This window comes from Rhipicephalus microplus, chromosome 3, assembly GCF_043290135.1.
Source record: "Rhipicephalus microplus isolate Deutch F79 chromosome 3, USDA_Rmic, whole genome shotgun sequence".
NCBI classification, from domain to species: domain Eukaryota; kingdom Metazoa; phylum Arthropoda; class Arachnida; order Ixodida; family Ixodidae; genus Rhipicephalus; species Rhipicephalus microplus.
This window is the reverse complement of record NC_134702.1, coordinates 199,413,991-199,441,953: the sequence shown is the minus strand read 5'-3', so window position 1 is coordinate 199,441,953 and position 27,963 is coordinate 199,413,991. Positions and strand designations below refer to the sequence as shown.

At 45.3% G+C, this 27,963-nt stretch overlaps 1 protein-coding gene across 1 annotated transcript in view; it reads right to left on the bottom strand.

The window, feature by feature from the left end:
* Positions 1–27,963, bottom strand: part of LOC119170118 (fatty-acid amide hydrolase 2) — an 85,055-nt gene that overhangs the window by 10,161 nt on the left and 46,931 nt on the right. The window contains exons 3-7 of the mRNA XM_037421175.2: positions 18,220–18,429; positions 16,942–17,061; positions 14,884–15,041; positions 9,371–9,466; positions 8,810–9,003 (exon numbers count right to left, since the gene is read on the bottom strand). Of these exons, the coding sequence (XP_037277072.2) occupies positions 8,810–9,003; positions 9,371–9,466; positions 14,884–15,041; positions 16,942–17,061; positions 18,220–18,429 (778 nt within the window). The remainder of the gene's footprint in view (positions 1–8,809; positions 9,004–9,370; positions 9,467–14,883; positions 15,042–16,941; positions 17,062–18,219; positions 18,430–27,963) is intronic.

Here is a 27,963-nt window from a genome sequence, read left to right as displayed (position 1 = left end):
AGGGGGGCAGGGTTACGATTTAAAACATGCAACGAATCTGAAATTTGGTACAAATGATACGCCGATTAGTATTTAGGTGAGTACCTATGATTAGAAGCTTCCCATCAGGTGCATTTAATGTGGAGCAAGTTCTCAATGAGGAGCAATTTCTCCCGAAGTTCAGCGCTACTGGGGAAACAGAAGAGCGATGCATTTTGCTTGTTGCTCCTGTATCCGGAGCTGCAGTCCGTCACACAGCACGTCTTAGGCATTGCTCCTTCGAATTTTCATGCAGTCGACCTTGGACGCGGAGCACTGGCCCTTGAAGTTCTCTTGACGCTGATGCAGAAACTTTGTTCGAAGGAATACTGCAAGCTGCCTTTACACAACGCCTTCGAGCTGCCGCCGCTGCCAATGCGTTCCGCCGGGCAATGGCCTGGCGCAACGGAGCGATGGCCTCCCTATCCCAGCTTACGCCGCGTAGCGGCCGCTCTTGGCAGCATATCAAATCTACCATAGGGGGACGGAGAAGTTTCGTAGCCAGAACGATATTAAAGGACTCTGGTAGTACGAAGATGTATTGGGAGACCAATTATTCTGTCTGATTACTGCAAGCACCCTCCCACGAACACAAGCGGCCGCTTCAACTTCACGGAACGACAGCTGGATAGTGTATTAAGGCGAAAGCCTCAAATGCTTCATCAAAAGCGAAACTTGATCGCCGGCGGCGTCCAGCGTCTTCTCGCGTCGGCGGCATCAACACGAACAATGCATGAAATCATCACTACGTTAAGACACCCTCATATGACGTCACAGATCATAAAATTTTGTGACGTATCGGAGGTCACACAACTTGGCGGCATCATGTTGTATCTTCGCATGGTTATAATGAACTGTTTACAACGACCATGCATAACCAGTTGAGGGGCACAAAGCTTGGTTTGTCTCCAATCCTTGAGGCAGTAAAAAAAAACACACATTGGGAGCAGACATATCCCAGAGGGAAGTAGGAAACATTAAATGCATTGAATGGGAAGAAAACGAAGATGGTTCTTGCCTTCCAGTCATCTCAGGTGAATCCCTTTGAGTGTTCACTAATGAGAAATATAAAAAGACAACCTGATTTTTTTTTCGTAAGATATGCTGAGTGGTACACAGCAGTATTGTATACTGAGGCATGTGAATTATCGAGGTTGCAATAGCTTGAAAGAGGAAGTAAAAGCGAATACTGCAAAGCTCAAATCTCGTAAAATTCAAATGCAAATACTGAACTGGTAGCACGGCCTCACCGACTGCTTGTAGAATATGCACATTGAGCATGGAAGGAAACGCAGATATGATCTATATACCTCGTGTTCTGTTTCGTCATTACTTATGTCTTCTTAATCATAAACTTCGAAGTGCTCCCACGAATATTAAACTAATTTGTTAAACTGCCCTTCTGCGACCAAAACTAGAGCACGCGAGCATAATATGGGACCCTTATACAAAGCGTAATATATACACTCTTGAGCGTATTCAAACAAAAGCTGTTAGATTTATATTCAACAACTACTCTGAGTCCGACTCACCCGCAGATTTAATGCTAGCCAACAACATTTTCTTATTGCAGATGCAAAGACAAAAAGCTAGATTAGAATTTCTTGATCAACTTTTGAACAAAAAACTAGCTCTAGGCCCATTTTCGTATTCGATACCCCTTAGTAGCCGGCCCGCCCCACACCACCACCAAAAGGCCTTGGTCGCATATTTTGCTCGCAAAGACCTACTGAAGTTTTTATGCTTTCCAAGAACCATATGTGAATGGAACTGTCTTACTAATACATGTGATGAATGAATTACCCTTACAGACAACCTTCATCGTCCTTTATTGTTTTGTTTTGCAATTATTTTACTTATACTTCAGCCTACACTAGTAAATAAATAAATAAATAAATAAAGTAAGCGGTAGTAGAGCCTGCATGACAAAAAGACAGAGTCACACATGTGACAAACACCACATAACATCGTTTTGTTGCCACCGCAGTCAAGTCCCAGTTAAAACAGCACGCCAGTATGTTCATGTTACTTTTCACCGCCCCCCCTGCACCTAAGAACGGTGGAGAGAAGCTCGAACAAGCATGAAATCATGAATTCACGAGCTTATTAATACGCACGGCCGTTCAGCGCCATCTGTCCAGTGAACCACAAAATATTGTGCAGATATCCATGATATGTTTATCGTAGATGTTGTAAATGTCTCTTAGATATTCATAGAAATCCAAATTACGAATATTAGATGTACCCACAACTATGAAAAACCCGGCCGGGTAAGGTTTCAGGTACGTTGCACATGGACACTAAATGGACATACAATAGATATACATAGACTTTAGTAAATAAAAGTTTTTTTCATGAACTTCGCACGCTTGCCACATGTAGTTGGTGTGTTAGACATGTGGTTCCATGGCAGTCTTGCTCATTGCCGCTCAGCTGTACTTTATAGAAAGCATCAAAGGCGTGAGGCTGGCCATAATAATTGATATATGTGTGGTTTAGCGTTCCAAGCTACACCATAATTATAACAGACGCCGTAGTGGAGGGCTTCGAAAATTTCGACCACCAAGGGTTCTTTAATGTGCACCCAAATCTGAGCACACAAGCCCACAGCATTTTCGCTTCCATCAAAAACGCAGCTGCCACAGCCGGGATTCGAACCTGCAACCTGCAGAGCAGCGGCCGATTGCCTTAGCAACTAGACCATCAAGGCAGGGCGACGCTGGCCGTATTGCTGTCAGACGACAAATTTAAGGCCAGCCTTTTGGTATTTATGCTTTTTATAAGTATAGCACACCAACTAAGAGCCAGAACACAATGAGAGGGCAGGTCTCTAGCACACAAAACTATACGCGCAGCAACCCTGAAGGAAGTGCGAGGCTGGGAATAAGTCTTTTTTTTTTGTTTCTCTTGAGCTTCCTTTATTCCTCTCTTTCTTTTTTTTTTAGATTTTTCTGTTTTCATTTCTCCTCTACTTTTTATTGATTTTCGTTGCCCTTTCTACTTTTCTTGCTATTTCTTCCTTTCTATATTTTTCTATTTCTCACTTTCTTCATCTTTTCTGTTTTTTATCTGGTTTTGCTTGCGTTACGCAAAGGGACAAGAGCCCAGGCCTCTAAAGTGCTTCACACTTGAAATCACCTTCAGGCTGCTTGATTTCACACTATCATGTATGGCAGCACTAACACCACACATATTAATTTTATGGTCATTCGTGCCCTTAATCTCATCGCGCATGTAAGTGCATGCATTACGCACACTCGAACGTTACATGTACATTTATGCTCGAGCACTTTCTAGATTTTACTTGGCAGTATACATTTATCATTCTAAACGTCAACTAAATAAATAGGTTTTCGAAGACATAAAGCAGAAGTGAAAAGGATCGGCTTTTCTGTTGCACGAAGGGCACATCCGATCACTCTGCATGGGAGGTCCTGCCGTCGATGGCTTGTCAAGCAGAGAGGAACCTCTCGAAGAAACGTGAAGGGCTGCAGGTGGAGAAGGTCAGGTGTGTTGCTTCAGCAGGAACAGCGGATTATGCTGATAATGATGAGGTCCAGAGCGCCGACGGACGCGCTATCTCGTAGCCATTACGAGATGACTCATTACCTCGCTGTGCTCTGGGCGCTTACTTCGGGTTCAAAAATTGACAGCACAAAGACCACTCTGGTACCTCGAGAGGCCGTAGTCCATTGAACCAATGGCTTACTTAATTACATGACATTGGATTCAATGGAGCTCACTGCCAGCCGTACTTTTTGTAGCATCAGAATTTGTTTCTATGCAATTCATTGCTTCAGTCATGCAGCGTAATAGTTATTTTTTATAGTTTTCTAGCTGAAACATTGTTTGATAATATTAAGTGGCAGTACTTCGCAGTGCATTTTGTCCTATTGCTTTCGAATTAGATTTTGTGTGAGAATTATACGCAGCTCAACCCTTAATTGACACGGCTAACAAGAACATGTTGAAACTAATGCCAGTCATTTCTTTGATAAGAGCATTTCAATTCCACGCAGTTCCAATATACCCCATTTACTAACGAATGCACACTCAGTTTCGTACAACGTTGACAAACGGAAGGAAGAAAAGTGCATGTCCTGGCCTTCTTGTGCATCTGTATATGACTGTTTTACGACCTTCACTTTGAATGCCTACCAAATAGCTCAGTTCTTTATCCTTAATCCTCATCAAAGCAATGACCTCATCTGTCATAATTTGTAATTAGAAAAAATGTTTCTGAAAGGTGCGCTGTGATATCTTCGTGTATTTTCAGAAATATATGTCACTTAAGGCACAGCCCATAGATGGCCTAGGCACAATCGCAATCACTATGGGACAAATTGTCCACAAATATTCACAACTCATTGATTCATTGATATGTGGGGTTTAACATCCCAAAACTACCATATGAATATGAGAGATTCCGTAGCGGAGGCCTCCGGAAATCTCGACTACATGGGGTTCTTTAACGTGCATCTAAATCTGAGCACATGGGCCTACAACATAGATTTTGACAACTCCTGAATATATAATGAACCAATCGTGGGCACTTACTTCTGATATGCTACAGGCTTTATACATCATCATCATCATCATCATCAGCCTGATTACGTCCACTGCAGGACAAAGGCCTCTCCCATGTTCCGCCAGTTAACCCGGTCCTGTGCTTGCTGCTGCCAATTTATACCCGCAAACTTCTTAATCTCATCTGCCCACCTAACCTTTTGTCTTCCCCTAACCCGCTACCCTTCTCTGGGAATCCAATCAGTTACCCTTAATGACCAGCGGTTATCCTGTCTACGCGCTACATGCCCTGCCCATGTCCATTTCTTCTTCTTGATTTCAGCTATGATATCCTTAACCCCCGTTTGTTCCCTAATCCACTCTGCTCTCTTCTTGTCTCTTAAGGTTACACCTACCATTTTTCTTTCCATTGCTCGCTGCATCGTCCTCAATTTAAGCTGAACCCTCTTTGTAAGTCTACAGGTTTCTGCTCCGTAGCTAATTACCGGCAAGATACAGGTGTTATATACCTTCCTCTTGAGGGATAGTGGCAATCTACCTGTCATAATTTGAGAGTGCTTGCCGAATGTGCTCCACCCCATTCTTATTCTTCTAGTTACGTCAATCTCGTGGTTCGGCTCTGCGGTTATTACCTGCCCTAAGTAGACATAGTCTTTTACAACTTCAAGTGCACTATTACCTATCTCGAAGCGCTGCTCCTTGCCGAGGTTGTTGTACATTACTTTCGTTTTCTGCAGATTAATTTTAAGACCCACCTTTCTGCTCTCCTTGTCTAACTCCGTAATCATGAGTTGCAATTCGTCCCCCGAGTTACTCAGCAATGCAATGTCATCGGCGAAGCGCAGGTTACTAAGGTATTCTCCATTGACTCTTATCCCTAACTGTTCCCATTCTAGGCTTCTGAAAACCTCCTGTAAGCACGCGGTAAATAGCATTGGGGAAATTGTGTCCCCCTGCCTTACACCCTTCTTGATTGGTATTCTGTTGCTTTCTTTATGAAGCACTATGGTAGCAGTTGATCCCCTGTAGATTTCTTCCAGAATGTTTATATATGCTTCATCTACGCCCTGATTCCGCAGTGTCTGCATGACGGCTGATATCTCTACTGAATCGAACGCCTTCTCGTAATCTATGAAGGCTATGTATAGTGGTTGGTTATACTCTGAGCATTTCTCTATTACCTGATTGATAGTATGAATGTGGTCGATTGTTGAGTAGCCTGTTCGAAACCCTGCTTGTTCCTTTGGTTGAATAAATTGTAATGCTTTCTCTTCTCTGTTAGCAATTACCTTTATAAATAGCTTGTATGCTACAGAGAGCAAGCTGATCGGCCTGTAATTCTTCAAGTACTTGTCATCTCTTTTCTTATGTATTAAAATGATGTTAGCATTCTTCCAAGACACTGGTTTTCTTCCCGTCAGGAGACACTTGATAAACGGAGTAACTAGTTTTTCTAACACAATCTGCCCTCCATCTTTCAGCAGATTTGATGTTACGTGATCCTCACCAGCAGCTTTGCCTCTTTGCATCACATAACCAGCATCACATATACCAAATTTGGTATTATGGTACGTGAATGGATAATAACAGATTGTGTCTGGTACAAAGAAGATTATCATGAGATGTGTGTCATGTAAAAACATGACTAAATGCCAGGCTCATGATGCGTTGGCGGCTGTTTTGCCAGCTTCACTTATACGAAACTCGGTATTACGCGATGCGAACGAACGACATAAGTAAATCACCCATCCGAACATGATGATAGCGACATGCTTGTCATGTAACAACATGACTACATGCCACACTTATGATGCGCTCACGGGGGTTTCGCTAGCTTCACATATGCCAAATTTGGTATTACGTGACCTCAATGGATGACGAAGGTACGTAACATTACTGATTGTTGGCCTAGTTGGTACTTGCTTACTGACATGATTTGGCCGCAAACAATACACACACAAAGTAAAGAAACACTCAACAACAAGCACAAGTGGCGCTTCCAACTAAAGTAGACCGGGCGAAAATCCAGGCTTAAGTAACAACATACAGACTTGCGCAGTCTTCACACAGCCTTACGCTATCCAGCTATCGAACAATCTCTCTTCCGATAAGTACAATCTCACTGACGGTTCGCTGATACAATTTTCACATTTCTTTTTAATGTAATACGCTTCCATGAATTTACGCGCATGTGGAGGTGAGCCTTTAGGGCTGCGGCAAGAAACATGGCACGATGTACGGGAAATGTGCCAAAGGTGTTATGAGATTCCCGTTTCTTGTGGCAACTCGTATATCGGGACTACCGGGCGCTGTATTATTGAACGGGTTAGGGAGCATGAATTAAATTTAATGAAAGATGGCTTGGCGCATTTGCCTATGCTTTGACCCGCACGTCGCGGGTTCGAATCCCGGCTGCGGCGGCTGCATTTCCGATGGAGGCGGAAATGTTGTAGGCCCATGTGCTCAGATTTGGGTGTACGTTAAAGAACCCCAGGTGGTCGAAATTTCCGGAGCCCTCCACTACGGCGTCTCTCATAATCATATGATGGTTTTGGAACGTCAAACCCCACATATCAATCAATCAATCATTGCCTATGCTTTGTAAAGCCTGCGGGTGTGACCACGTTTCGACGAGGTTAAAATTCTAGGTAGAACTAGGCATAAAACTCCGCGTGAGTTGATAGAAGCATATTACATTAAAAATAAAAGTGAAAATTGTATCAGCCAACCGTTGGTGACATTGTACTTATCGTAAGAGAGATTGTTCGACAGCTGGATAGCGTAAGGCTGTGTGAGGACTGCGCATGTCTGTATGTTGTTACTTAAGCCTGGATTTTCGCCCGGTCTACTTTATTTGGAAGTGCCGCTTGTGCTTGTCGTTGAGTGTTTCTTTACTTTCGGTGTGTATTATTTGAGGCCAAATCATGTCAGGAAGGTACGTAACTGGTGCAAACATGATGATCATGAGATTCGTGTCATGTGAGAACATGACTACATGCCTCAGTCAAGGCGCCAAGACATTTCGACGTGACGTGGTGCACGTGCTCGCTGGCGTTCGTTTCGTCGCATCAAGGCAGCGTTGCCACGCCAGGCGCCGGGCCTGCCATATACTCGCAGGTGCACGCTGCGCTGCATTGCTTTGACACATGCGCGTTTCAGCGCGTCCGGCGTCCCTCCGTCACAAAAAGAGGAAGACGCAGTGTTGTCAAGGTAACACATAGGTGTGAAATGCAGCATTTCGCATTTCGCGCAGATTGCTGTTGGGCTGCGCCGACAGACGCTGGTCGGGCCGGTCATCAGACTATTCAGTGCTCGCGTTTTGCTAACGTAGCGTCGCTGTGCCCAGCATGCGTGCGGGTCAGCACTATGTTGGAGTATATTGGGCCCTTTATTATGAGCTCGCGGCCGTTTTGCTAGCTCCACATATGCCAAATTTGGTATATGTGGAGCTAGTAAAACATATACGTGCTAGCAAAACAAAACAAACGTATATGTGGAGCTAGCTTTCGCTAGCTTCACATATACTAAATTTGGTATCACGCGAAGTGAATAGATGACGAAGGTAAACGACACATCCAAATATGAAAATCATAACACGGAAGTCATGTACGGCATTATTTACCTGCGCCTCGTAAGGTTGTGCTGATTTTAAATTGACATATCAACTATTTTTATTTGTGCTTCGCATATCATCGATTCCCACTGTAGGTGGGATCTGCCAATTTTTTAATTTTTGCAGAATGAACAGTAGTGATTTCACCGGCTAGAGTACCACGTCTTCCCTATCACAATCACCTTACATAATAAAAAAATAATAATGTCATAATATTAATCCTAATGACTGCCCTGGTTTAACGTCCCATTACCACCATTTGAATATGAAAGACGTCGTAATGAAGGGCTCCGGAAATTCGGACCACCTAGGGTTCTTTAACGTACACCAGAACCTGAGCACACGTGCCTGAAGCATTTTCATCTGCATCGAAAACGCGACCCCCGTGGCTGAGATCCAATCCCACGACTCGTGGGTCAGCAGCCGACTGTTTTAGCTACTAGACCACTGTGGCTGGTCACGTTACATTATAAGTTTGAAAACTAATAACTAGGAACATACGCGCAGAATAATGGTGGAATGAAATTCAGTCAAGCGAATTTGCCATGTTGAACACAGCTTCGTCTGTTATAGTATAATAAATAAGTTAGGTGCATATGAACAGTTTGAAAATGGAGCTTACAGGAGCACACATAAAGTGACTTCAGTTACCTTCCACAGAGGGCCTTCAATGTTTCGACGAAAGTGTTGATAGGCCGGCCGCCAGCATTGGTGAAGAAGCGCGTCGCCGGCTCGCCCTGGCTGGCACTCAACTTGGCCAGCCACATTTCGAAGCCGCACGAGAGAGCCTCCAGCCTAATGGGCTCCGCTTTGATGCCGTGACGCTCTTTCAAGTGACTGGCCGCCTGCGTTCAGCGTCAAAAGGAGGCACCTTTAAGATATGCTTTCTTTGTGAAATGGTCACGGTTCAGCTGGCCATGACGCTGAGGTCGACCACCTCTATAAATACTTCACTTGCTTAACCAAACACTTTCCCTCTCTAACACATTTCGATTTACACAACTTTACTTTGCTTAACCGAACACTTTTGCTGTCTAACACATTTAGATTGACACAACTTTACTACCACTTTCGTTTTTCAACGAAACTGTATTTAGCTAGGCTGTGAATGTAGTAAAATGTTGAAGATAAGCAATGTACTAAGTTTTTTCAATAAAACGTGAAGGTTCTAGAGTAATAAGCGACTGAACATGCTGTTCCCCATGCGCTTACCTTCCGCACTGCCTCGCGCATCTCGGGATGAACGCGGCTGAAAAAGCTGCATCCTTCGTCCTCAGCGTAGAAGACCTTGATTTCACTCAGATCGACCTGCAGGTATACAGATATGAGTCCAAGGTCTCAATTAACCTTTCGCCACTAGACCAGCCCATGTGTATGGCATAATCAATCGTAAAAACGGCCAACGTGCCACCTCCAATTTCCAATAAAATGCCAGTGCAAGTAAAATCAACAGGAAGGTGAAAGAGAAGAGAACCGCTTATTACAGAGGGAAAAATGCAGCATATCACTTTCAGTCTGAGGATCGATGTTATGCGAAGCATTTAGTGATGGGCTTCCTATGCTGCGTTGTTAGGCATTGAGCACACGTTACGATGCACATCTGTACCGTTGTGTACATTGATTGATGCAAGGGGTTTAACGTCCTAGTTTGTACAGAATGAGTACTCGTGTGCTAGACGTGGGCTTACCACGGACGTCGAGTACAGTGTATTGACTGAAGTGCAGCTTGCAGCTCGACGTAACACCAGTGCTGAAACCCCATTTTAGACGTAGATTTATCAAAGGAAAAGCAGGCTATGTAACGCGGATGCATACATCGTAAGACGCATTTGATGGCGCATTACTACGATATTGAGCAAGGCTGCATTACGATTAGCAAAATTTCAGTACAGACAGCAGTAAATATGACTATTGCGAATTATATGCTGAAGATTCACATCAGCACATGTACGTTCCTTGGTAGATTTTTTAAAGTGGACAGCCTATGCCACGCAACTGTCACCAACATTGCGCAGCATTAGCCGCCAGGCCACAAAAATTGTCCACTGATAAAACACATTAACCAGCGCTACACAACCCAATTCGACAGTTCAGCAACGTAATGCTGTACTAGCTATATGTCACGAAATGGCCACAACAAGCCATGGTTAGAGTAAACCAACCAAACTGATGACTGAAACATCCCGTGACGAAGTGAATTTCGAATTAGGGTGCGTTGGAGCGCTGTTTGATCAGGGAAATCAACAAGCTGTCAGGCATATACACCTGGAACACGTACTCTTGTCACGTAATGTGTTTGTTTTTCTTCAATATAACGCAACGTATAACGAACGTAATGTTAGGTGCCTACCTTCATTTTACTTATAGGAGTACTGACACAAAATTTCTCACTTGTCGTTCTTTTGCGTCGAATGATATACCAAGCACCCGACAGCGTAAAAAAAAACGGTAAGTGTGAGTATGCCCTCAAACTTAATTACAGCATGCTTTTAAAAGCTAGTTACAGTTCCTTATGTACCCTGACGTTACGACATGATATGAGCAGTGCCACCAGGCGGTAGTAGGTGCACGCGCAAGTTTTCGCGACGTATTCTCGTCAGCAAGTCTTCTTCCATCGTCTGCTTCGTCTGCTGCGTGCCGTGTGTGTGGCAACTGTCGCAGCAGGGAGGCTAAACGTTTCGGCGGTATCACTTTAGTGCTGCACACATGGTGCTATTTCGGATGCGATTAGTCGGACGGCTGTTCGTGCCCACAACCACAACCGCGTAAGAGCACGACGAGAAGCGCCACTGGTGGGCGCCTGTGACAGGTTCTTTCCTCGCCACCCATTTGTGCATACTGATATTTGCGGACATCTCTGTTGCCACTGGCATGAGAAACATTGGATCAACTGTTTATGACACCTAATAACTCGTGATTGAATAAAGTGATGCTTAAAATGTACCATGTCTGCAAGGCAACGTCCGTTTTCGAACCAGCAACGAGATATGAAGCCGTGATGGCAGGCCATTTCGCAGGTAAACAAACAGTGGCACAAACCGTCTTGGCAAACGAGCCCACTTCGTTCCCACTTTTGCTTTTTACATCCAGGCCATCGAGAAAACTAGTGGCATGTGTGAAAGCATCTCATAAGTGTGCAAGTTCTTATAGTGTTGGCAAAAAGAACCGCTCAACAAGCTCAAGTGTGAAAGCGAGTGGTGCTACCAAGAAGGTAGGCCTTGGTATGTCTGTGCTCCGATTCCAGAATGAATGTGGAATGTGTGCTGTGGCGAGGATTATGAAGGCGTAGCTATAATGGTAATGTTATTAGACAACAATACATGGCTGTGTAAGGCTGTTTATTTTGGGCTTAATAAAGAAGATACGATGCCTCCCAATCGTGCAAGCTTAGCTACCGCATATGGGTAGAGAGCGAACGCTGATGGCTCGTTCTCCTTATGTGTCATGAATCGTCATACGCCGCATGCGCCGGCACTCGCCGAATCGCTTTCTAAAGGCACGCGTTCTTCGTCAACATTCCGAAGTCGGTCAGAACCAAACACCGCTTAGTTGGCGTCCTCAGCCACGGTGCACGAAGTTGACCCATGGCCACGCTTGCCTCAGCACCGGATCGGATTGAAATCGGTGAAACTTGGGCCTGTTATCCCCCGTTTCACTGGCACCAGCCAATTCTCTGGCAAAATATTGGTGCCACGATGAACAATGGCAATCAAACGATTCATTTGTCCTCTGACAAGCACATATTTATTCGCTTGCACGTACACTATATTCCGGACTCCGCTAGCTCACTTCCCAAGTGTGCTGGATGACAGTGCCCGCATGACTGCACGGCGCGAGCAGATGATCGAGAGCGCAACGCACATGCGCCACTTTTGTGCTGTGGTGATTGGAACCATCACAACTTGCCAGGCTGCTGCATGAAGTCACCAATATTGATTCGATTATTATTTGGGGTTTAATGTCCCAAAACCACCATATGATTATGAAAGGCCCCGTAGTCGAGGGATTCGGAAATTTTCACCACCTGGGTCAATTTAAGGTGTGCCCAAACTTGAGCACACAAGCCTACAGCATTTACACCTCCATCGAAAATGCAACCGCCGCAGCCGAGATGCAATCCTGTGAACTGCAAGTCAGCAGATGAGTACGTTAGACCACCGCACGGGGCGGAGCATCAGGATTAGTACTGTAGCCTGGCGTCAAGTTAGTGTAGGTGTCAGTAGGTGCGCTGCAAGAAATTTGACTTTAATATCAAAATAAAATATTCTATCAGCATTCGCTGAGCGTCCCTTTTGTTCAGAGCCGTCTCTGTATACAGAATATTTGTATGGCAGAGTAAACTCGCCTCCGAAAAAAGGTGTCAGTACCCCTTTAAAATCTAAATAGGTACAAAGCACTCTGCTCGCTGTCACACAGTCTCCACAAAAAAGCGCCGCAATGGCTGCTCCTGAAATTTGCCCTGCCGCGGTGGTCTAGTGGCTAAAGTACTCGGCTGCTCACTCGTAGTTTGCAGGCTCAAACTCTCGCTGCGGCGCTTGCATTTTCGATAGAGGCGAAAATGCTGTAGGCCCGTGTGCTGATTTTTTTGTGCACGTTAAAAAATTCCAGGCAGTCGAAATTTCCAGAGCTGTGCACTACGACGTCGCTCAAAATCACATGGTGAGTTTGGGACGTTTAACCCCACATATCAATTAATCAATCTCCTGAAATTTATGTATTACACCATTAAAGAAATAAAAGCTTCCACTAAAACACCCGAGGCTTCAAACAGTGAAAGTGGACGATTCTGAAGTCACAGATTGTTGCTTTTAGGTTTTTTTTTAGGGCTTAGCTGGGTGATGCAAGTTCTTTCTGAATTGCTTGTAGTTAGCGGCTAGAATTTAACCAGGCGAGGCATGGTTGTTTTTGCTTTGATTGTCACCACAGAAAGATTTGAGTAAAATTACACAGTCACACACACCACACGGAAACTGTAGGGTGGCGCCAAAACCACATGTTCGCACCTCTCATCGATCTACGGGCTCGTCGTTCTTGGCGTATACAGCTTTTCCATCTCTTCAGGGTCTTCTCACAACCGCCTTTGCCTTGCCCATTCTCTATAGTATTCTTTTCGTTGTACGTACTTACACTCTTCGGCTCGCCCCCATTTGTTGGGTGAACTGTTCGCTTCACGTTTAGTAGACCCATTGTGAGCAGCGAAATTTAACGAGTTTTCCTAGCACATAGTCGTTTATGATAACGATAGTTTTGGGGCAGGCTGCGTGGCGCACACCTGCAGTCCACACAAAATACGGCTGGCTCAAACAGCTTTTTTTTCAAAAAAATTCACATCATATCGATGGCGTGAGTGATGATGAGTGGGGCGAAGCGTTTCTCAGTCCGTCCGTTCATCCGTCCGTCCGTCTGTCTGTCTGTCTGTCTATTTATTCATTCACCCATCTGTCCATCCGCCCGTTGGTCTGTCAAATATACGAAATTGTTCATTCATCAATCGGTCTGTCTGTCCATCCGTCCGTCCGTTCATCCGTCCATCCATCGGTCAACTATATGAAATCGTCAAGTATACGAAAACCACTAACGCCAGTTAGTGATATTATTTCCAAGTACATAAACACACAAGGTCATCTAGTGAGCAATTTTTAAAACGCTCAAGAATGCTTGGCTACTACAGTAGTACTACTACATAGGAAGGAACGACCTACAGCTTAAGGAACTCCGCCCCTAAACAAGCAGCGCTTCAGCGCTGAGCGTGCAGCAGAGTCGCAACGAATGCTGGAAGAGCGGCCTTTCTAGAGCATTTTCAAAACACTTTTGGTGAAACTACTGCAAGAACTTTGCATGGCATCCACTGTGCTTAAAATCATCATAACCTTTGTGATGTAGGTAAGTGCCCTCTACGCCATTATTCGGTCTTCGGGGAAGCTTGTTATCCACTACACATCTTTAAGGTATTATTTTTCCTTTGTTGAAGCTGTGGCTGGTCATGAACAATCATGACTGTGTATCTTGTAATGGTTTCGAAGCACTGAACGACCCACTCGTTACACAATGCGCATTGTGTAGTACCTGCTTATTTACTTTTTTGAAACGCTATTACTCATGTTAACGTGATTCTTTCCCTGACATGAAGCCTGCTTATACTATGTTTGCATATAATTTTCAGGCGCCAGTGTAGCTCTGTAGTAAAATACCGTGGTGCATCCAACAAAGTACTTGGGTTCGAAATCCATCAACCCAGATATCTTTCATACTTCAAGCGATAGCGGTTACGAACATCGGCGGCAGCGGCGAGCAATTATGGCACGATAAAAGGCCCTCGTGTGATATCATAATTTCTTTCTCTATCAAAACATAAACAAGAGGTGATATTGCTGAGCACGAAACGACAGGAACAGCCCAGCGCCGAACATCACCTGTAAAGCTATCCTCCGGTGCACGCTATTTGACTTGCTGCTTTCACTGACATTACACCACCACTACTCACAATCATTTTAATTTCACCAGTCCTCTCAGTGGGCGTTCCAGTCTTATATTAGAAGCGGCCGCCATTTGTGTGCTGTCGAGGTGCTCAACGTATCCATTGTCGATATTGCAAAGGCCACGTGAAATTCCTGAATTTTTTTTTAGAAATCGGGAAAGCCTTCTGCTTTTAGACATGAAAGAGTACCTGATAATTAATTGTTGTGAACAAACAGAGAGTGGCAGATAACTTTATTCATGCGTACCTTCTGGTCGAGCTGCATACGCGCCAGTTCGTCTGGTGGAAGCATGGCCTTGAGCATTGCCAGCAGGTCGCAGGCATAGCGAGTCATTGGTCCCGTGGAGTACAGCTTCATGAACTCGTCGTTGAAGGGATGCCTGTGGCCGTCATGGGAGAGGATACCTGCGGACCAGCATGCCGCATATGCATGAGTTCACATCGATCGATCGTCATGTCATGCAAGAGACGGATATTAAATGTGAAGCATTAGTTTACGTACTGCAAGTAAATTTGATATCTTTCTATCTATCTATCTATCTATCTATCTATCTATCTCTGTCTGTCTGTCTGTCTGTCTGTCTGTCTGTCTGTCTGTCTGTCTGTCTGTCTGTTCGTCTATCTATCTGTCTAGCCGTCTACGTCTGGGTGCTCTCATGATCACTCCCTTAACCTTGGGTACATTAAAATTAGTATGGGAGGGTCAGATAGTTTGACGAATACGACTTGCTGGTTGTGGCATGACTAATCTCACAACCTCGTGAAGTATGTCATCGCAAACCTTCCAAAAAAACAGTGACACATACCCGGGGTGGATTATGTGCCACTGGTATGCGGGTATGTGCTACAGGTAATGGACATTTCATATCTACCCAGGAACGGTGAGAACACACATGGCTAATCTCAAGGCTTGAGCGTTAACAAAAAGCTGACATAGGCAGCGTTGGCTGGACGAATGCAAGCAATAAATGTAGGTGGCCCCGAGGGAATCAAACCATAATATTCTGCGTTGAAATGAAGTATTCTACCAGAGAACCATGCCTGGCCTCGCATATATCTTTATGTAGACGTTAATGTTCGTGAAACATCAATTGTGGCGGCAGTACTGTGCTATTCGACTTTATAAAAGTTACATATGTACTCCTATGATACAACCGTCACTTCGGCTTAACGGCAATCGTAGTTAGGCGCCATTTGCTAAAGTTGATTTCTGTACCAGTGCCCGCGGTCACCATCCTAACGAGCACTATCGGGAACACCAACGCTTCATGTCAACTTACCGCTTCAGGTGTTGCTAATATCCGTGTTGCTGTTGGCATCTTTACGCAACTGTAAACAACTGCTAATATAAAACATACATGGCTGTTTAACATGCGTTCATGAATTTGTACATATATTTAGCGCCACTCATAGTTCAATAAAAATATTAAAACACTTTCACCTTCGATTCCCATGCTTCGCATAACATCGATTTCAAAGGTAAGTGGGTTCGTTGAGTTCTTTTTCCATGCCCTTATCGATAAGTCTTAGAACATAACATACATGAACACCTTGACCAAATTATCCTGTTCACTTTGACTTTGTCTTTTAGGATGTTAAACCCCACATATCAGTCAATGACATTGGCCTCGCCATGGTGGCTTGGCGCGCATTCATATTAAAGGTTATTTCTCCTTTTTACCTCCTTGTTTCCAGAAAATGACCTTGGGTCTTCCTTTTTTAAATAAATGAGCACATCATCATTAACTTTTTAGAGATTGGTAATAGTTTGGGTTAGATGATTTTGCTTTCTCTTACGACAATAAAAACACTGAAGTCAAATCTAAAGAAGCCCTGGTACGTATTTTTATCCGACCTTCCGTTTCACCCTCTTGCTTTGATTAAATCATCGTTATCGCCACCAACTAAACCATCTACTCTGGTCGTCAGTGTTAATACGAGTTGGAAGTGTGACATTTCAGAGCGAGCCAACATACATAACCTCGTAAACAAGTTGAAGCAAAAAAAAAAACAAAGTTTAGTAGGTCACTAGCTCGCACAAGAAAAACCTGAATGTTTGTTTGGCGAAGTGCTTTGAATCGTTGAGGTTGTCAAGCAGGGAAGTATAAACAAAACATGAGATAACTCGAACGCTTACATATAAGCCACAACGGCGAAAGTCACTGACAGTGGTTTCCAGCAATAACTAAACCAACGGGAAACATAATTTAAGCACAAAGATCAAAGAAGTTTACTTCTCAGGTGCGAGCAAACGCAGCAATTTTCACTATTGACCTGTAAAAGATATGAGAGCCAACAAACGTACCAGGCGTGGTCATGTGCCCGAATGTGCCGCAGTATGTAGACGGGAGTCGTATACTGCCACCTATGTCGGTTCCGATGCCCAAGAGCGCACCCGCTGCCGAGATAAGGCTGCCTTCGCCTCCTGCACTGGCAAGGAAAATTCATGCAAATCGCCACGTGCGAATATCATGTTAGCGGCTAAAGTTTTCCATCAGTGCAACCGTTTCAGCGGAAAATAATCTTTTAACTTTCAAGGAAGCACACCTCTGTGTCTTAACAGGTAACATATTTTTTTAAATATATTTGAACGAAGACTTGATGCCACACATGTTTATTCCTTCATTTCAGTGTGATTAGGCTTAATACGCAAAACAAATTAAATTAACTGTTACTACTGTTCGGCGCAAGCCATGCTGCTAAATTGGGAAGTTCTCAATTGTTTTATACTATTATTTTTATAAGATAGTGCACACTTTTCTAGAAATAGTGTTGTTTTCTAGACGCTAGAAGTTTGAATATTCATGTAAAAAAGCCTGCGTATTCCGCCAGTGATCCCATCCCTTTTATACTACGATTGTCATTTCTGGGGCTCAAGATCGCCCAACAGCCGCGAAAGTATCCGGTATTTGCAGCGCGTTGTGGAGCGACAGAAAGCTTCACTGCTGCTACACTTACCATCACGCCGCCTGTTAATGAGGATATCGTACTCGTCCTGCACGATTACATACTTTAACGGCGCATTGCTTAATCGCATCTTCGCTAATCGCAGAGGCCGCGGCCAATGGTCTCAACACCTCGCCGCTTGACCGTAGGTGGAGCAGCAGTAAAGATTTCCATCGCACCATCTCGCACTACAGATCTCGCAAGTTATCACTGCCTACAGTGCAGCAGAGAGTGTTCAGCAAAGAAAACATTTGTTGGAGTGTTCCCGGAAATCTAAATATGACACCTGGTGAGACGTTCATGTCTACTGAAGACGTGCGCAACCGTAGCAGTTGAAGTTATGCAAGGTTGACCACTGTGAGGTAGAACAAGAAAACTTGTGGCCCATGCTCTGTGAGGACTGCCAAATAGAACCAGTGGCGCGCTCTGAAGGTACTCAAGCCACCACTTGGCTTTGGCAGGCCTAGTCACATGTACTGTTTTATTTGAAGTAATAAAAGGTATTATTATTATTATTATTATTATTATTATTATTATTATTATTATTTACCAATGGTCGCATACCTGCACCTAAAGTGGAACTTTCACAGTCATCGCTTTATGCATTCCAGCAAATTCGCAGACAGTTCAACCTCACCGCTGCTTCCGCCGGCTGCGCGCCGAGTGTCGTGTGGGTTGAGTGTGCGCCCGTACAACTTGTTGAAGGATTCTGTCCAGAGGCACAACTCAGGCGTGTTCGTCGTGGCCACCGGGATGGCACCAGCCTCCCGAAGCAACCTCACAGCCTCGGCATCACGGTCGGCACGGTCACCCTGCCACGCTGGAAGGCCCGCGTCGACGACAAGACCTGCGTTGCCAGGACGACACGGAAAGAAGCAAGAATCACAAATGAATACGCTTTTTGTGACGGCACTGCATTTACTGCGCAGAACATTTAACTAGGCTTAACACTCTCAAGTCATGCTTCTAAGTTTCACCAAGAGTCTGTGAGGCTGATGCCCAGCATACAATATCTGCAGGAAGCTTGGAAAGCTTCGCATACCAACGCAAGAGCTTCGTAAGTTTTTCACCGACCGTAAACCCCTGGTGGTACAATTACTTGAGTCACTTAAAGGGGCCCTACAACATTTCTTTCTACATAGTCAGAATGCGCTGCCGATTGGTATAGTCGAGGGTCCTGAGAACACGCGAGTGAAACATTAGCGTAGCGTGTGCACACGCATCCTCTCATAATTCCTTCACCAAATGAGCTAGAAATTGTTCCCAATTCTGTCGACAAATTATGCCATAAATTAAAATGACTTCACTATCAACCCGAAATCCACGGTTATTGGCTGATTTTAGTGTTGTGCGATGTATAACTATAGTGGCCTTCGCGAGATGCCGCTAAAATACTTATCCGTGCGCGCGCTCGCGATCACACGGAAAGTAAGCCTCGCGTTTGAAGAAAAAAAGCAAAGAAAGTGCTCAAGGTTCGCAGGTGCGCTGACGAGGATACTCACTTTTTCCCCCGCAACGTTGAGTTAACTTGAGTCTACTGCGGGCCAAATAAAGCTGTTTCGCTCTCTCACTCACTCCCCCTTGTCATCGCCCTACGTGCATAGCTATCAATGTGCTCACCGGTACGAAACGAGAGAAGTGCTTGGAGCGCGAAAATAATCCCTGTAGCAAAGCTCGTACTTGACGGAGCTTAAAAATTCTCGTGCCTGTCGATTCATGAGGCAACAAGCACTTCTAACAAAGCCCATCGACAGTTACATTATTAGTGTTGAGTTTATTTCGACACCGACTGCATGCTACGGAAGTAGAATTTCGCTCACGCTGAAATGCGGCCGCAATGGGCGATATTGAAACCGCGAATCCAATACTATTAGCCCGCGAAGATTATTTCATCAGATGTGCAGTGTGAGCGCGCGGGTCATTCGGTTTCAGTACATATAGACGTTTTTTTTTTTTTTTTTAACCAGAGAAGGAGGATCCCCTCCTTTCTAAGCTGTTGCACGGGAGTACAAAAGCTGACGTCTCAGTTTCTACCATGCAATCTGGGGGGTCACGCATGTTAATAACAGCCAAGCGGGGCGTTCGGCGGCGCCCAGGGAGCCTTTAGTAAAAACGCCTATACTAGGCTGCTGTGTGCTTAGACGTGTGGCCCACTATCTTCCATTATTAGTCGTGTTAGCAGTTTCATAATAATTGTTGAGGTTTAACCTCTTAAAACCATCGTATGATTATGAGAGGCACCATAGGGAATGGCTCCAGAAATTTGAACCATCTGAGTTTTCTTAACGTGCACCTAAATGTAAGCACACGGGACTCAGGCGTTTCCGCCTTCATCGAAAATGCGGCCGCCACGGTCGGTATCTATCCCGCCACCAGCGGGTCAGCAGCCGAATGCATGCCACTGGAGGCCACCGTGCCGGAGGTGTTAGCAGTTTGCTTAAAACGACGCTGAGAGTAATTCGTGGGCTTTTAAAATGAACGCTGTTCTTAAGAATCCTATCACTGATTCCTTTTACAATGTTAACAAAAGAACGCAAAGTGTTTCTTTGGGTAACGTAGACAGTTTCATTTTATGATTGACACTAACAATACTAGAGAACAGGAGGGGAAGGAAAGGCCGGAATGTTGACCAGTGTAGAACGAATCGATATGCTATATTATCGATGTCGTAAAGCTGATAATTCTCAAAGATCACCACGAACAAATTTCCAACCCTGAGTGAAAAACATACCAAAAAAAATATGTGGTGCACACAAAGTGAGGTACGGACCATGAGCCAAAACCAAGCGTTTTTCTAGTTTCAATGTGTCATGAAATACCGCTCGCGCAATTATCAAATTACCTCTGTATTAGAGTTTAGAACCTCGCAAACCAATTGGCGCAAATATTTGTCGAATCTGTCCTAAATTAGTGGAGTTAAAGAAGTTTGTCGCGCAATTTAAGTGTTTCGCCTCTTCACGGAGAGCGTGCCCAAAGCTTCACAACAAAACATAGCAAAAACCAAAAAGGTTACCTCAGTGCGAGCGGGGGACCTTGAGCGCGCGTGATGAAACGTGACCACGCTCTCCCATTGAAAATTTAGCGATCGCACTTGTTAGTGGACCTGTTAGCACCTGACAGCGATCGTGGCCCTCTATGTTTGGCGCTAAGCCGTGCTCCAAATGGAGAAGTTGCGTCTTTTCCATTCCTCAGCCTCTTCTCCTCCTCCATTACGCTCTGTTAGCAGGCTATGCAGGAGTGCTCGGTCATGTGGCGGCACACCCGGGAGCACATCAGGCTTTAACGCTACCCGCCACGGTGATCTAGTGGCTAAGACACTCGGCTGCTGAGTCGCACGTCATGACGGTCACATTTTCTATTGAGGCTTGAATGCTTGATGGCCGTGTGCTTAGATTTGGTGCATGCCAAAGAATCCCGGGCAGTCTAAATTTCCAGAGCCCTTCACTACAGCTTCTCTCGTAATCATACGGTGGTTCTCCGACGTTAAATCTCAACAATTATTAATATCATTATGGTTTTAAGTCACCCTTAATTTATGTCGGCTATCGACCAACAACGTGTTGACTTCTGTACGATGCCAAACAGCGGGAGCCTGTAGCTCCGAAGCGATGAGCGGACGTGTGTTGAAAACGCTAATGCGCCTAAAATAATGGCAACTTCGGGCTGCGCTTGTGAACTCTCCTTGCAGCGCGAGACTGCAAGATTTGACTCGCATGTTTGTGGGAATGTTCGCTATTTGCAGATGTATTTTCTCGCCAGTGCTGAGTTGTGGTTCATAGCGGCTTTAACAACAAAGGCAAGAAAAGAAACCTGCCACATGGGGCGCGCACAAATAATCGAGCAATGCGCACCACCCGGCTGCCTATTCAACACTAAAGTGTTATATGCCGGGGTCCCCCAACACTCCGTGACGTATTTACATCCCGGATATGGCGTTGTAAAATATTTGCAGACAGATTGCGAAGAAAGAAAAACGAGAAGAAAAAAACCTTTTGCAGTGGGGCATTGCACCAGCAACCTCGCGCTCCTGAGCGCTCGACACTAACCACTAAGCCACCAAGCAACCCTATTGCTACATGCTAACGGCAGCCCATTTATATACACCATATACCACTGGCAGTCCTCGGCGCCCGGCGCTTCGGCGCGTTTACGTCATCAGTAGCGAGATGGCGCGGCGAACGCGCGCGCTCTGAAGGTCGTTCTGCTGGGCTTACTCGCGCAAAGATGATCTTGCGTGCCTTCACATAGCGTGGTCAAAGATCGTATATATGTTATCCAGTGTAGTAGCTCGCTCGCGCACACGTTTATCTCGGTATTCGGGTGCTCTGTACCTCTTGTGCTTTCACTGCAGCTTAGCTTTCAAGTTATAATAGTTAAAGAGGGCACGAACGTCACTTCGATCGCTCCCACGGCTGCTTTTACGAAAGGACCACGCTGCTCACACATGAAGAAGCAAGAATTGCAACCTTTCTTCGCGCTTCTCGAGGTGTATACTTGTGCGTTAGTTTCATACGTCTTTCTTTCTGTTCGAGCAGAGTGCTTAAGTGTGGAGCTGTGACATCAGTTTGTCGGTGCTCGTCCTGTGTATCCTCCTTCCGTGCTACTGTCTGCTAGAGGAGAGCAGTGCAAGATTCGAGCTGCTTGCCATTTTTTGCGTGACTGCAGCATTCCTTACTTAGCCCTTGTGTCGAAACAATGCACAATTATAGTTCAATTACCTCTGCGAGGACACGTTTAGCTTTCGTGTTATACAGATTCCTAAAAAGGGGGAGCAACCATTTTTTTCTGTTTTATTATGTGTAGCGGCAGCAGTAAAATAAGGTTAGTAGCGCTAGCGGTGCTTCGGCACCATATACTATTTTCGTAACTTCGCGTGCACACCATGGAGGGTGCGGTATGATGTGTGCCTAGCAGCATAAGCGCTAACTCCAAACTATAACACGTTATTCTAACTCAAAGCTTTGCGCGCGTTACTCAAAGCTTTGCGCGCGATATTCCAAGCTGCGCGTCAGCGTGTCAAGAGACGAGGTCTCAGGTCGCGCTCTCGACGCTGGGTACAAATTTGCCCCCGCTACCATATAAAATTTTAAATGGCCATTTGCAAGCAGTTTCTTGGTCATAGAGCCACCTTCGGGATACAGGAACAGGGTCTCCTCCAAAACATGCCCGCTCAGCCCACCTTATCGGGCCCTGGAAAATCAGCGCTAGTTTCGGTTTCAAGAAACATGCACGCTCGTAGCGGTTGCCGGGCATCCTAAGAACTGTTTGAACGAAGTGAGGTTAATGTGGATGTTCGCACTTATTTTCTTTCATGAGTTTTTACAAATAAATAAATTTGATATTATTATAAAGAGCTATTCCTTTGTTTGCATGTATTTCTTCTTTCTGATATTGTGAATTTTAAATTGGGTGAAACGCGGGCATTTGCTTTGCTTGAGTTCGTAGCGCTTGCTTTCGATCTTTCTCACCACTCAATCAGTGGCGTTGCGACATGGATCACGCCTCGCGTGGTTGGCGTGCCAACTACGGAAAAGATAAAGACAGCGTGTTGTGGCGGGCAGAGAACGGAAGCCGCAGTTAGCTACGTCAGGTTATGCATGCATTCGACGAAGATGGCTAAGTCAGGCGACATGTTTTTCGAAACTCTGCTGTGAGTTAACCCGCGTAGTTCCGCGAAGGTTTTTCAGGCTTCCTTGGGGCAACGGGTCGATTCGATTGTGTGCTTATTTCGAAGGATAAGGCCTTCCTTTATCAGTATCCAGAGCTTCACACCTTTTTACGCGCTTTCACTGAGCCAAGAAACTGAGGCCAACTAACAAGCAGCCAATCTCTTTTCTCTCCGACAGTGCATAACCTGAGCATTCTGCCTCAACTGATTAAAAAAAAACAGATCGGTATATTTGGATGAGCAGCTCTTGAAGAAGTACTGTGGCTACTGAAAATCACATGGGGCAGTCTTTTTAACATGCCTGGAAATTACCTAGCAACTTGCCTTGTGTGTTGAAGACGTGCATAAAAACACAGTTCTGCAAATTTATTTTGAGTTTATTTGCATCTTTGTTGATTTTTTGGTGACAGCAAAAGATATTTAGGTGTTCAACGATCGGAGAAATCGATTTTAAAATGCAGCTTCATTTCACACCGACACGCTTCAGCTACGGACGGACACGAGACTGGGAGCACTCGTACGCATGCGAAATTGTTTTAATTTTTGGCAGTTTTTATTTTTTAAATAATGGGAAAAATTGCTTGCGTCGAAACTGTGCACATGTCAACACAAGAAACAATATTGAAGTTCTCGGTCAATCGTACGAACTAACGCCGACAAATAAAACGAAACAAACCCAGACGCTTCACATGTAGCAGTTTTTAAAAAAAATGGTCTCGAATAAGCTTTACAATACATGAGTTGTATAGCGCCTACCATGTGCCTTCGAAGTAGAAGGTCAGGGTCTCGCTATATTTTCTTTTGTTTCAATGCTTTCATGTTTATTAGCACGTAAGGGGGTTAAACTGTCGTGTGCTGTGATCGTATGCTCTTTTAGCCGCTTTACGCAACTGAGACAGAACCTCATATAGCATAGCCGCCTGTACTGTATTGAAAGAGCACTCGCGCCGATGAAAAGCCTTGCTCATCTTGTTCTTCGAGCGTCTTGATGACGATAATAAGTGTGAACATTTCTCTGGTAGCTACAGCAACACAACACAAAGCAGGTGTAGAACAATAGCCGCTTGTCTCCTTGCTCTACAGCACAGAACATCGGAATGTCTCCGTGCATCAGTGCAGAGGCCTCTCTGGGTTCGCTTCGTGAGATATGGTGCCATCTGTCAGTAATGTGAAAAAACGATAGCTTTCTTTTCATTGCAATAGCAATTATATGGACAGTATTGGCTGGTGTCATGCACCGTGTATGTATACGCATCTAAATATAGGAAAACAAAAAAATTTGGCAGATCCCACGTCCTATGGTAATCGATCGTATGCGAAGCACGAATGAGAGAGAGAGAGAAAGAAAACTTTATTAAAAAGTCAGTCAATTGTTCAGGCATGGCCCGTCGCCCCTAGCTGTCGGCCGGAATCCCTTGGGACGCGGCAGTAGCAAGGGCTTGACTGATGATGTCGCGCTGGACATTGGGATCTGGGCTGCAGAGCAGGGCCTCCCAGGATTCTACAGTGTGAGAACCATCGTTTTGACTTGGACGTGTCCACACATGTGGACCGAATTCGCTACCTCATTACAAAATTTACACTGGGACTGGAAAACTGCGGGGTGCCACTTGCTGTAAAGTGTGGGGTTTGGAAAAACCCCGGTCTGTAACTTTCGCCACAAAACCTCGTTTTTCTTACTTAGTGAGTTGTCCGCTCTCGGGTATGCTTGCCGATTCAGCCTGTAGTGTGCGACGATTTCATGGTATATGCGCATATACTCGCTTCTTTGTTTGGTAACTTGGGAGGTTCCAGGGGTCGACAGAATGAGCTTCCTCGTTCCCTCTAAGTCATTGGTGAGCTGGAGCCCAGACAAGCAGAACCTGCTCTTTGGGTACTCCAACCATGTTTAATATACGGACGGCAGTCTCCGTCACCCTTCCCGATTCATAATTTCTCACCGCATTTTTGGAGTCGCTGATGACCACCCTGATCCCCTTTTGGCTGATGGCCAAAGCTATGGCCACTTCCTCGGCCTCTACAGTCTCGACAACAAGGACTGTCCAACAAGGACTGCAATCAGGCCACCATCTTCCCTGACCGCCACTGCCGTGTGTGCCGCTTTGCTTTCATATTCCGCAGCGTCTGTATACGCGACGTCCTGTCGACCGGTGTACCTGGATTGTAATGCATCTGCCCTGGCTTTACGCCTGCCTTCGTGAAAGGTAGGGTTCATATTTCTGGGTAGCGGAGGTATCTTTATCCTGTCCCTGATCTGTATCGGTATGACTTTTGAACGCGCCTGCTCACGCGTGGGCTCATAGCCCAATCTCTTTAATATTGCTCTCCCCGTTTTAGATCCGAGTAGTCTTTGATGTTGTGCAGTTACAGTAGCATCAATTAGCTCATAGAGTGTGTTAGATACCCCCAACTTCATAAGTCTGTCAGTTGACGTGTTTGGGGGAAGTCCGAGCGCGACTTTCACACTTTTCCTGATAATGGTGTCGAGTTTGCCCTGCTCCGCTTGGTTTAATTTTAAATAAGGTGCTACGTACACTATCCTACTTATTATGAAGGTCTGCACTAATCTAAGAAGGTTCGTCTCCTTCATCCCAGCATGCCTCCCGTGTGCTCAGATTTGGGTGCACGTTAAAGAACCCCAGGTGGTCGAAATTTCCGGAGCCCTCCACTACGGCGTCTCTCATAATCATATGGTGGTTTTGGGACGTTAAACCCCACAAATCAATCAATCATCCCAGCATGCCTGTTTGCTATTCGTCTGATGAGACGACATGTCATATTAGAACTGGCTTCCAACCTAGCAAGAGTTTCAGAATTCTTACGGTTCGCCTGAATCCTTAGTCCAAGGACACGGATACTGTCGACCGCGGGGATCTCTGCGCCGTTAACATACGAGTGGATGTCTACTTCAGGCCTGTTGTGGAGCCGCCGTTTTCCGGCGGGCAAGAGGAAGAGTGTTCCGACTTTTCGGCCGAGCATTTAAGTCCTTTGGGCTCCAGGTACTCCACGATTTTATCAATGGCGATTTGCAGAAAGCCTTCAATTTGGCCGTCACTGCCCTCGTTCATCCATAATGTTATGTCATCCGCGTAAACTGTTCAGGCAGTTTCAACATCACAATGTTGAAAAGGGTGGGTGATAACACCGAGCCCTGAGGTGTCCCCCTGTTGCCTAATATAATGTCCTCGATGGATTTTTCCCCGATTTAAAGTGGCTGTCCTGCTCGAAAGGAAGTCCTTGACGTAGTCATAAACTCACTTTCCGACGTTCAGGAAGCTCAGATTCTCCAAGATCGATACGCGCCTCACGTTGTCAAATGCTTTTGCCACATCTAACCCCACGATAACTTTTGTGTCTCGCGTCGGCTTGTCTATAATTTGAAATATTATTATGTCACCTTGAAATCAGCACAGCGTTATTAGGTGTAGAAAAATTATACCGTACATGACTTCCGTGTCATGATTATCATGTTTGGATGTGTTGTTTACCTTCATGAACTAATCACGTCACGTGATACCAAATTTAGTATATGTGGAGCTATAAAACGGCCACGAGCACGCTATGAGCGTGGTATATTGTCATGTTTTTTACATAACACGCGTGTCAGGATTATCACTTCGCACCAGCCTCTACATTTCGTAATTCATCGACGTCACGTAACACCAAATTTGGTATATGCGAAACTAGCAAAACGGCCGTGAGCGCATCATGAAGAGCCCAATATACTCCGATGTAGCGTTGACCCGCGCGCACGCTGGGCACAGCGATGCTACGCTAGCAAAACGCGAGCACTTTATAGTCTGACACCAGACGCGACCAGCGTCCGTCGGCGCGGCCCCACTGCAACCGGCGCGAAATGCGACATGCGGAATCTCGTACCGATGCGTTACCCTGGCAACACTGCGTCTCCCTCTTTTCATGACGGAGGGACGCCGGACGCGCTGAAACGCGCATGCGTCAAAGCAACGCATGCAGCGCGGCGCGCGCCTTCGAGTATATGGCAGGGCCGAGTATATGGCGGTGCTTGTGCGCTCATGCTTATTTTTCTGTGGGAGAATCGTGTGCCTTGGCCTTTCACCGGAACGATTGCATTAGATGCGTAAGCCACAACGGTCAACTTCACTCGCTGGGCAGGTCCCATTTGCGAAAAGAGCGCGCTTTTAGAACACAGCGAAGTAACAAGTGGGGCACTTGTTAGTTCGCACTTATGTCCGCACCTGCGATTACGTTTTATGAGTCGTTTTTGTATAAACAGCGCGTTAAGCGTCGAGTTGTAAACGTTGTCAGTTAGCCCTCGTCCTGTGCGTGTTGTTTTCCTGCGTCATTTGTGCGTGAGCAGCGCTGAACACGCACAAATGCTAGCCGTTCTCAGCGTGACATTCTAAGTTATTGCTATCGCATTCATTGCTACGCTCTTGAAGAGAAACTATGACTTTTTTTTATAATGGAGATTCACTGGCAGGTGGCAGCACGTGGCAGTTAAAGCCTCTCATTTTTTTAGCGAGGCGAAGGAAACGCCCGCTTTTTTGTTCATAGCGCCGCATTGTCAGTGCTGTCTAATGGTTTTTATAATTACGTATTTATGCATTTTCCTAATAAAAATGCACACTTCCTAGAGAGAGGGAGAAAATAAAATTAGAGAAAGGCAGGGAGGTTAACGAGAAATTGGGCTATTCAGTTTGCTACCCTGTATTAGGGGAAAGGGGAATGGGA